The 11,524-nt window shown below is 39.6% G+C and overlaps 1 protein-coding gene across 1 annotated transcript; it reads left to right on the forward strand.

Annotated features, from left to right (window-relative positions):
* Window positions 1-644: 644 nt before the first annotated feature.
* On the forward strand, window positions 645-10,963 carry LOC133185208 (uncharacterized). The gene is made up of 10 exons (XM_061320302.1): window positions 645-749; window positions 1,598-1,692; window positions 3,688-3,735; window positions 4,016-6,727; window positions 6,816-7,875; window positions 8,054-8,200; window positions 8,382-8,534; window positions 8,684-8,854; window positions 9,143-9,310; window positions 9,422-10,963. The coding sequence occupies exons 2-10, from the start codon at window positions 1,614-1,616 to the stop codon at window positions 10,635-10,637; spliced, it is 5,754 nt and encodes a 1,917-aa protein (XP_061176286.1). The 5' UTR covers window positions 645-749; window positions 1,598-1,613; the 3' UTR covers window positions 10,638-10,963.
* The last annotated feature ends 561 nt before the right edge of the window (window positions 10,964-11,524 follow it).

Genomic DNA, 11,524 nt, shown 5'->3' on the forward strand with positions numbered 1-11,524 from the left:
AAATCTTTTATTTTTCCTTTCGTATATTTTTCATGTAATAAAAAAAATAACTTTTCAAGTTAACTAATCTCATATTGTTATATACAGATAAATGTGCAATATTGCCCCTGTCATGTTTTTAATGAATACTCCTCTAATCATTCAGTTGAATTATACATAATACTTATTACGTGAGAAGGGTTGAATCACTGAGAAGAGTCGGGACAGGGGAACTTAATCCCCGCTTTTCTGTCATTTTTTGCGGCTTATCGCTAAATTACTCGTGACGGAAGAACTTACAAAAACATGTTAACGAACGAAGTACAAACACTCACTACTGCAGCTCAGTGCTGCAAGGAACTGGGATTAACGAACAATTGTGACGGAGGCATACTCATTGTGCGCAGAGTCAAGATTTGCCTCACACACTTTATATAAAGAATGCATGAGTCTGATAAAACAATTGTAAGAATAACAGTATAATTGCGAGAAGTCAGACAAAAATTTCTTGAATGCTGAAAGCTAAATAACGATCGAACAAATGAGTCTTTTGTTTCTGCTTGCCATGTGAAAAACGTATAAACCAGTTTCCCCGTTGTACATTGGAATGCGTTATTTTCGGTGAGAGACTACTTGACTCATACAATCTTCTAACCCGGCATCATCAGTACCAGGGGAATGTATAAGTGAGTAGGTAATTCTTAGTACAACTGAAACTCGCCAGGAAAGAGAGTAAACAGGGAATTGGTCAACAGATCAGGGACTAATAAGTAAGTATATATTATAATTTATATCAAGTGATTCTTAGAGCAAGAACTGTTGAGATACATGTAGCATGCTAGATATAATATGTAATTTATGTAATATTCCAATTTTTAAAATTATTATTAAGAATTTGTATAAACATTTGTAATGGAATATTCATAAAACTTGTATCATTAATAGCTGTTGCAAGGATTTGGTCAATACATGAAATGTTTAAGCAATTATTAATTAATCTAAGGTTGATTTTTCCATATCGATTAATTTTCGCAAAGTTACGGGGAAAAAATCCAAACTTTTACAACTTAAGATAAATCTTAAGTATTAGATTTAAACTGTGTTCATGTCTTCCTTTGAGCAACCAATCAGTTTCGTTGTTAAAAACAATATCCAAAAGCCTGCACGGGTGTTAAAAAACTGTCTCCTGTGTGTCCATTCCATTTCCGGGCTTGGGTCACCTAGAGCTGTAAATAGTGCTTAGCAGTCTTCATCCCATATTAATTCCCGCATATCCCCCTCAGATTTTCAGTGGGATGTTTGCCTTTATGATGTGACAATCAGACATACAAACATATGTATCTGCATTATAAATCTTTATTCCTCACAGACATTAAGCTGATGCATTCATGAAACTATCAAACACAAGTACTTTCTATTGCCCTTATATCCACAGATGTGTTCATCTCTAGTTACTGGATGTTAGAGGCTAAAAACAAACTGCCACAGCATTGTAAAGAATAGATTCAAAATTTATTCCATCCTTTAGTTCTTTGTCCATAATTTATTTTCATTTAAACACCCTCCTTAGTCCTTTTTTGATTACCACTATTAATACATTTCTGTAATTGGATTTTAGGTTCTGTCTCAACAAGATGTCTCACTCGTGCCCCCTCCAGCACTGGGTGTGTACACTGATCCTAGCAGCGAGTGTTTGGGAGCTAGTAACCGCAGGTAAATCATAACCGTAAACTAGACCAACCAAATGAAATGCAGTTTGGAAACTATTATTATATTATATCGTATATACACTATCGTAGGTGCTGTTGCTATCATATAATATTTTTGTAATGTTTAAATTGAAAATGTATCGTTAAAGCTTATCATTTTGGGATTCCATTATATGTTTCCTTAAACAATATCATTACTTAAAAGAAATAAAGAATCCATATGCATCTTTGAAAAAACTTCAACGTTCTTATAGAAATGTATGCTAATATCAGTGGGATAGTTGTGAAGAAATTTTAGAAGAACACGGGCGAATAAGTTGAGAAAAATAGTCATGGATCGACAAACAAGAAAGAGAAAAAATAGATCTTAATCAAAACAAAATTTACTCTAAATTTACTCTGTTTCAGGTAGGATTACGGCTGTGCGGAATTCATAGAATTTAACACATTTGCCGAAATATACGAAAAGTTTTAATAACAATTTACACAAAGTCCGAAAAGTTAATTCGCATAGTAATTTATGATAATTCCAAAAAGGTCATATTTTACACCGTAACACAAGTATGAGACTGATAGGTCAAATGATAATCATTTAAAACTCGCCCAATTTTGAATTTTAGTTTTTCGTCCATTAGTAAATAATGAAATTAAAAAGGACAGATGGTTTTCAGACTCTGTCCACGCTGCTTAAACCTGTCTCTGTATTTGATATACTGAAATTGAACCTGTCCGGTAGAAACCAGTTATGTTCTTTAACTACCCATCTAGCATTATGAGGCAATAAGATTTAACAGCACTATAAAAATGATATTATGTCGATTACATTGGAACATACGTATATGCAATGGTGAAGGTGGGGCGAATGCTCATATGGACAAGTATTGATATCCCCTTGCAACTTTGTTGCAACTGACAAAAAGTAATCTTAAATTATATTCAATGTTTATTTTTTTTTATTTCTAGACAGTAAAAAATTGAAGTGCGTTTTCTTTCTTATTTGTTTTGATTTCGCCCTTTTGGATTGTTGACATCCTATATTCATTTTGAAAGAAAATAATTGAAGTCCCCACACTTTCTAAAAATCTGTGAAATCAATTTAAAGATTGTATACAGTTATCTATCATAAAAAGTAAAATATAATCATGCATTCGCTATTATACAAATACTAGCAACCAGTAATTCGGTATAAATATATAGGTTTAAAGTCAGCTTTCCAGAATTCTACGGCTTCTATAATGACCTTGTTTGTAAATACAGTCTTTCGTTGGGTCTTATCTTGTCTGATATGTTTCACATCATTTGTTAAGTGATTGCTTTTCTACTAACTTAAATACTGACACGGTAGCTCAGTCGGTAGAGCTCTATGATCGGAAGGTCGTGCGTTCATACCCCGGCCGCGACTGACCTATGTCGATAAAAATTAGGTAGCAACTCTTCCTTCGCCAAGCGCTCGGCACTTTGCGGTGAAAGATGCGGGTCTTTCAGACAAGACCTTAAAAAATTAGGTCCCGTGTCACGACAGACGTTAGCATGATAAATATCCCTCACTGTTAATGGCCCTGAGAGCCTAATAAAGATCTTAGTTTGAAGTTCTTCATCGGTATATGGTGACGTCTCTATATGAGTGAAAAAATCTCGAATCAGTCGTAAAACAACATACGTACAATCAATCAAAATACATATGTACTAACTTTAACTAGGGAGTACTCCGTCTACTTGATCAAATTATAGGGCCAACGGCGGTTGTGACCGGTCGACAGGCAAGCTTACTCCTCTTAGGCAACTGATCCCACCTCTGATGGATTTATGGGATGGGATTAATCAAAGTTCATCATCTTCACCATTTACATAACTGTTGTTTTTATGTATTCAATGCGCTCCCAAACAAACGAGTAAACTATAGCACAGCAATTTTGATATTCATCGGTTTTGAATGATGATATTCAGTAAACATATTGTATGCAAGCCACATGTTTCAGTCATCTTTGTATCATTTCAGCTGACAGAGGTTACGGTACTCAGTTTGGAAATTCGGAAAGCACAAGAGGTAAGATGAACGGCGAGTTTACCCCCCCCCCCCTTCAAAAATAAGGCGAACTTTTATTTAGTAGAAAAGAATCTTCTCATTCACCAGTAATACTTAAAATAATCGATCATTTTTGTAATTTTTTATGAGCTACATTTGTTTTTAGAAAGATACTAGTAATTTAATCATTAATGGTTTGAAAATGGTCAGAACAAGGTATACATATGACGTGCTACTCTTAAAATACTACCTAACTGGGTTGTTAATGACGTTTCTTACTCATACCTATTTATCACTGCAGACTGCACAGGGAAGTGCAACCACCGAGGAAATACCTATAACGCGGGGGAGAAGTTCTCTTACACCGAAGGCTGCATCAAATTCAACTGTGAGTGTCACTGTAATGGATGGTACGACTGTCCACGGGAAAAGAACGAAGACATTTGTCGAAACAGAAATACCGATCGTACAGGTCCTTCCGGTCAAAACTGTAAGGAGTGTAACGTACACGGGGTGTTATTTCCAAGTAACGCCCCCTTTAATTATAACCGTGGTTGTACAGAGCTGAGCCAGTGTCACTGTCACTGCAATGGCTTCTGGAACTGTACACAAGGCAGGGACATCTGTCGTAACACTATGATAACTCAACTTTCTGGTGGAGGGAGTCGTTCTTATTCCTCAGGGTCGTACAGTAGTGGTAGCTCGTCGTCACAGAGTAGCGGATCCTCTAGCCGACAATCCGGTGGATATTCAAGTGGATCATCCTCCTCTTCTTCGGACGGATTATACTCAAGTAGTGGTTCTAGAGGTGGTGGTGCAGGTGGGAGCTTTGGAAGTTCCAATTCAAGATGTAGACAATGTTTGGTATCACAGGACAGATTGGAAAATCCAAATACTTATTTCAAATACCGGAATGGATGCTCTGAATGGGACAGTTGCTTCTGTAACTGTGAAGGTAGATGGAGCTGTGATGATAAAACTTATAAGAAAGTGTGTGGACAAGGCGGGGGAAGTGGCGTGGATCTGAGCGGAGGCTCTTGTACCCCATGTGATGTTTATGGAAAGATTCAGCTCGGAAACACCGACTTTGTACACAGAAATGGATGCCATGAATGGACAGACTGTCATTGCTCATGTGGAGGATCTTTCTATTGTTCTAACACGAGCTACCGGTGGGCATGTGACAATATATGTCGTGAGTGTAGTGTCGACGGAAGGAAATATGCAGGAAATACAGAATTTTCCCACACCGTTGATTGTATAACCTATGATCCTTGCCAGTGTCACTGTAACGGGTCATGGTCATGTCCTCCCGAGGCAGGAAAGTGGACGTGTACGGATCGATGTAGAGAATGTGACGTGGATGGAAATCGGTATCAAGGGAACAGCGAGTTCCGTCATAAAGAGGGCTGCTGGGAATGGGACCACTGTCAGTGTAATTGTAACGGGTCCTGGAAGTGCCCCAAAGAACATGCTAAGTGGACCTGTTCACAGCAGTGTAGAGACTGCGTGTTGGACAATCAAACATACGCAGCCAATTCTCCTTTCACATTCGAGCGAGGGGACTGTTATAGATTTCACTGTCAGTGTGGATGTAACGGTTCCTATGAATGTCCCCCAGAAAAAACCGAAAACACGTGTTTGATTGACCCCAGCACAGGATGTTATCCTTGTGATGTACACGGGAAAACCTACAAAGGTCAATCAGTGTTTAATCACACAGACGGCTGTATGCAATATCAGGATTGTATATGTAATTGTAATGGATTCTGGGAATGTCCAGGTTCAAAAGCAGTGGACACTTGCCACCCTCATACTTCAGGTAGCTGTTATACCTGTGACGTAAATGGGAACAAGGTGGCTGGTGGGTCCCGTTTTACATTAGAGGACGGGGACTGGCGCTTTGATTGTGAGTGTTACTGTAACGGGGGGTGGCAATGTTCAGCAGAAGCCATATACACTGGTGACACCTCCCATCATGTTGAAAATCAGTGTAAAGATTGCTATTTCCTAGGCCGCCGTCATACAAGCAGGACTTCCTTCGATAGCCAATGGGGTTGTATTAAGTACAAATGTCAGTGTAACTGTGATGGAAAGGTAGAGTGTCCTGTTGAACAAGCAACCAGTGTATGTTCTTCATATAGCCACTACTTCCAGGAATTCCAACTGAAGTCTCTTGGTAGCACACCAGTAAAGTATTGTTCAGCTTGCAAAATTAATGATCACTTCTTCCCTGGTAATTCCCAATTTGAATATGTGGATGGATGCCATCGGCATATGCTGAGGTGCTATTGTAATTCTGGATACAGAGTCGCCAAAAAGATCATCGACTCGTGTGTAGAGGGTATCATATCTGGGACTATAAAGTACTCAAAGAAATCAGCTGTTTTTCTCTCAGTGTCTCAACAGTGTGATCGCAAGTGTATTGTAAATGGCATTGAACACGCATCAAGATCTTCCTTCGAAATATACGTTGGATGTTCGACATACCGCTGTCAGTGTGCGTGTAACGGTCTGCCTCAGTGTCAAGCTCCCATAGATAGGTTATGTAATCTACAAATACACGTCATAAGCAACTCAAGGATAACAGGTGGATCCAGCAGTTCGTCACATGTCGGCGGTGTACACGTCCAGTCTGGTGGATCAACTGTCGTCAATGGTGGTAGCCATTCTAGTAGGAGGGTCATATCTGGTGGAAGCTCCTCTAGGGGCACAGTCGTATCAGGCGGAAGCAGAAGAGTCATTACCGGAAGTAGTCATTCTTCCAGTGGAGGGGTTATAAGTGGAGGAGGTAGCTCCTCAAGCACAAGAATAGTAAGTGGTGGATCTCGAGTTGTCGGTGGTGGATCTCGTGTTGTTAGCAGCGGATCTCGAGTTGTCAGCGGGGGATCGTCGGTCGTTTCTAGCGGAAGTACAGGAAGTTCTAGAGTCATACGGAGAAGAATTGTATCAACAGGCGGTGGTGGAGGAGGAGTCTCGGTGACTAGGGGAGGATCTACGTCAGTTGTCATCAGTAAGTATTCCATACTATCTATTCCATATAATCTCTTCCCTAATGAAACCTTTCTCCTACAGTTGCTGTTTTTGTTTTCTTTCACCAGGAGATAATGGGGTATCAAACAGTGATTGTCATTTTTGTGTGGTGGAGGGCAGACGGTATCATGGTATGGCTGTATTTGATTATAAACGAGGCTGTGTTCGATATAGGTGCCAGTGTGACTGCAAGGGGTATGCCATCTGCCGGGCTGTTAGTATTAACGAATGCTTTGCTGAAAAAAGCCAGTGTAGACCTTGTTATGTGGAAAACAAACGGTATGAAGCAAATTCTCGATTCACATTTGACAAAGATTGCCAGAGGACATCTTGTCGTTGTGAATGTGACGGTATGGCAACATGCGTCAGAACACAGATTCCAGGTTGTACGCATCACGATGGATGCCTACAATGTGTCTACAATGGCGTGACCAGGGAACCTAATACACAATTCAACATCGATAAAACATGTGAGAGAACTGTTTGTCAGTGTAATTGTAATGGACAAGTTCAATGTTCATCTCCTTTTCGCACATGTGCACAACCTCAAACATGCGGTGGTTGCACCGTTGAAGGACATTATAGGCCTGCAAAGTCAACTTTCACACTCACACAAGGAAATTGGAGAATGACTTGCACTTGTGAATGTGACAATCGTTATACGTGTGACAGAGCCAATGCGGAATATATCGGCGATGACTCTCATGTTCATGACACATGTAGGTCATGTACAGTTGATGGAAAAGTTCATCAAGGCAAAACCAAATTTCAAAGAGAGCAGGGATGTTACAGGTATAGCTGCCAGTGTTTTTGTGATGGTACCCACAACTGTGTCAGTACAGGAACGTACATCTGCTCTAAACCAACCACTCCTGCGCCACATATTGATCACCAACACTGCAAGCCCTGTAGAGTGGGAAGCCAGGAGTATCCGTCGGAACAGCCTTTCAGTCTAGATCGGAGCTGTAAGCGGTACAATTGTGAGTGTTACTGCAGTGGTCGCTATGGATGTCAAGATTCGGGGGAGAATACATGTCACCATGGCTCTCATGCAACAACAACGCCGGCCCCACAACCAACATGTACTAAATGTCACGTGCAAGGAAAGGACTATTCGCCAAACACCAAGTAAGGAAAATATATTGCATAAACAGATGTGAAATGAAAAATAAAGAATATAAAATACGAAATAATTTGGTAGCATTATCTTTGAATTAAGTACTGGTAGTATATCTTTTTTTTCTGCTGATTTACTATATTTTATTTATAACAAATTATATGCCAAGTTATTTTTTTTTTCAAATAGATTTACAATTGTTTATGACAAGTGTCGCGTGCTTAACTGTAAATGTTCTTGTGATGGCACCCATGATTGTGACAGAGAGGTTACGAATGTCTGTGGTCCGGGTCAGAATCAGTGTAGATCGTGTACTCACGATGGTGTCACTCATCAGTAAGTGATAATCTTGTAAACGTTTGAATAAAAATATATCAAACTCGGTATAAACCCACAGATTTGATCAACGTTATAATAGAAAGTGTTGATGAACTTTCATTAATAGTGCACCAAAACTGTAGTTTCTTGCAGTTTACAATTTCCGCTTTTAATTAATCTCTATGTTGTCATTTCACAGATCCGGTAAGCGTTATCGTCGAGTAGAGAACTGTGTGGAGTATGACTGCGAGTGTGGATGTGACGGAAGTCCTCGGTGCAGCGCCCTCCGGCGGGTCTGTCACGAGAGGCCTCAGTGCAGATCATGTACAGGTCCTGATGGTCAGGAACATCAGTAAGTCTTGTAGAAACAACCCCCTGAACAAAGTGAAGTGGCATTCTTAATTATCATGTAGATGCTGGTGCACAATCTAAATTTGTTAACGTGAATTTACCCTTAATATCTCCAATGATATTTATGCTTTTGTTGATATATATTTTCAGACCATACACACAGTTTCTCTATGACAAGGACTGTCTTAGATACACATGTGACTGCGCATGTAACGGAAGCTACAACTGTCCCTCAGAGAAAACTAGAAGAATTTGCCCCGAGCCTACACGAGCACCGCCTCGATGTCGACCATGCACGGATCCCAACGGACGACGACATCCGTATGTTACCTATGACACATACTGTGCTTTATTGTAATCTTCCATGAAACGTGGAAGGGGAAAGGGGAGGTTTGGACAGTTTTAGGACCACTTACAATATACATCTGATTTTAACTACTGCAGTAACCCTTAAATATTTTATACCCTTTATGTTTATATTTGGAAATGAATTACTTTATCAACATTTGCTTCATTTTTTTTTTTTGGGGGGGGGGGGGGGGGTAATTGCAATGGTATCGTCTACTATCCATTACCCATGTAACGTTTGGGAATACAATTCTATTTTAGTGCAAACAGTCAGTTCACGTACGATAAGGATTGCCAAAGACACCGCTGTAACTGTGCCTGTGACGGAACTTACAACTGTCCCTCGGGGAACATCCGCAGAATATGCAGGAACGGCGAGAATAAACCTCAATGTAGACCGTGCACGGATCCAGTGGGGCGGCAACATCGGTTTGTGCACTTTAAAATATTTGTAATATAATAATGCACATATATAAACGTAAATTTAAATATATATCTGAGATAATGAATCTCGCATTTACATATTTTATCACCTTTCAGTTCAGGTAGCGAGTTTATATACGACAAAGAATGCCATCGGTACACGTGTACTTGTGACTGCAGTGGCGAGTACAATTGTCCTGCTGAGAAAACAATCAACTACTGTGATCGTGGATCCTCTCAAACAGGTGGCTCCATAAGCAGTGGTAGGTCATCATATCAGAATGTTTCGTCCAGCAGTGATGGATCAACTCATCATAGCGGTTCCTCTAGCAGTAGTTGGTCAACACACCAAAGTGGTTCCTCTAGCAGTAGTGGATCGTCATTTCAAAGGGGTTCCAGTCACCAAAATGTAGGTGTACAACCCAGTCATCTCTATAGATACGGTTACTCGTCTGCTAATAGCTATGGTAACACTGGCTGCTTTTACTGCGTTGCTGGTGGAGCTCAAAGAAAACCAAACGAACGATTCGTGTTTGATGACAATTGTTATCGATTTTCATGCTTCTGTGCATGCAATGGAAGTTGGGAGTGCCCTGCCTCTCAAACACAGGAAATATGTAAATCCCACTCCACCAGCTCAGGATCTGGATCATCAAGTCACGGGTCTTCATGTAGGCAGTGCACTGCCCATGGTAAAACATATGCCGGAAACTCGCATTTCCAACATGATGATGGTTGTTATAGGTTAAATTGCGATTGCTACTGTAACGGGTCATGGAATTGTCCTGCAGATCGCACCAAAAACATTTGCACCCCAGAGACGGGGAACTGTAGAAAGTGTAACGTCCAGGGATACGACAGAGAACCAAACTCAAGGTTCCAGTTCGACAAGAATTGTTTCCGGTTCGACTGTGATTGTAACTGTGACGGGTCCTATGTCTGTCCTGCTGAGAGGACAAGGAGAATCCCCGGATGTGGAAGTCATCGCACACGCCAAGGAACGGAAGGCACAAACTGTACCGAGTGCGTGGTTCAAGGTAGTAAATATCGATCGGGTACAAGATTTCAGTATGTAAACGGCTGTGCCGAGTACGATTGCGACTGTTTCTGTGACGGAAGCTTTAATTGTCCACCAAGTCGTACCGTGGACATCTGTAGGGACAAGCCAAACTCATGTACCGAGTGTGAATACGCCGGAACAAAATACCCAGGGAATTCAGACTTTGTGATTAATGAGAAGTGTTCTCAGATTAAGTGTTCGTGTGATTGTGAAGGTAAAATCACGTGTAAAGATGCCATTAACACGTGTACAGATCGCGGTGATCTGGGTTAAGGGTGTACGGCGTGTACTGTATGGTTTTAGGTTATGTCTGCATAGTAGTGCATTTTCTAGATTGTAGAAAATGAGTTGAAGTTTTAAAACGTGATATGATTATTTTTTTAAAGGAATGAAAAGCTGTTAGGTTTTGTAAAAGATTTATTTATAAGATGTCTTTGTACCAGATTAGTTGTATTAATGTTGAAAAGAAAGTCTTGATTATACATACATATAAGACATACGTGTTGCTCTATGTTTGTGAATTGGTTTGTTCTTAATACGTATGTAAAATTCATATATTAATATTTTTATAAGTATAATAAAAGGAATCTCTTGCGTAATTCATATTTCTTTCCATCATCATCACCATCTTCCATATACAGTCAGAGTAGGAGTTACAGATACTAAATATAATTACCAAAAGATTTTAAATCTAAACACTATTCTGGAAAATACAGTCCACTTATAGCATCCGAAACCTTACAGCACATCTGCAACTTAAGCATTTGAAATTGAGCTAAATGCCAATTTAAGAAAGGTGAGCTCAAGGTCAAAGGAAAGGTCAAGGTCAATAATTTTAATGCAATTCAATATCACTCACCAAGATGTATCAGCCAATAAAAGTTTTATAAAAAAAATCCTGCTTTCTTTCTTAAAACTGAACTAAAATAAAACACAAATTTGAGAAAATTGAAGTCGAGGTCAAAGGAAAGGTCAGGGTCAATAATGTTGATGCAATTCAATAGCTTTCATCAATATGTATAAGCTATGAAGTTTGATCAAATAACTTGAATAGATTCTTTGAAACTGAGCTAAACACAAATTTTTGAAAAGAAAGGTCAGAGTCAAAGGAAAGGTCGAGGTCAATAAATGCTGTTGCAGTTGAATACCAATACGTATCA

The sequence above is a fragment of the Saccostrea echinata genome, unplaced genomic scaffold, assembly GCF_033153115.1.
Source record: "Saccostrea echinata isolate AGI-Se365-2 ecotype Australia unplaced genomic scaffold, CSIRO_AGI_Sech_v1 ptg000012l, whole genome shotgun sequence".
Lineage (NCBI taxonomy): Eukaryota > Metazoa > Mollusca > Bivalvia > Ostreida > Ostreidae > Saccostrea > Saccostrea echinata.

Excerpts from the sequence above, each read along its gene's own strand:
- LOC133185208 (XM_061320302.1), top strand. The coding sequence starts at position 1,614 with ATGTCTCACTCGTGCCCCCTCCAGCACTGGGTGTGTACACTGATCCTA. Across the intron at positions 1,693-3,687 it reads TTGGGAGCTAGTAACCGCAG|CTGACAGAGGTTACGGTACT; the intron begins GTAAATCATAAC and ends GTATCATTTCAG. Across the intron at positions 9,311-9,421 it reads CCAGTGGGGCGGCAACATCG|TTCAGGTAGCGAGTTTATAT; the intron begins GTTTGTGCACTT and ends ATCACCTTTCAG.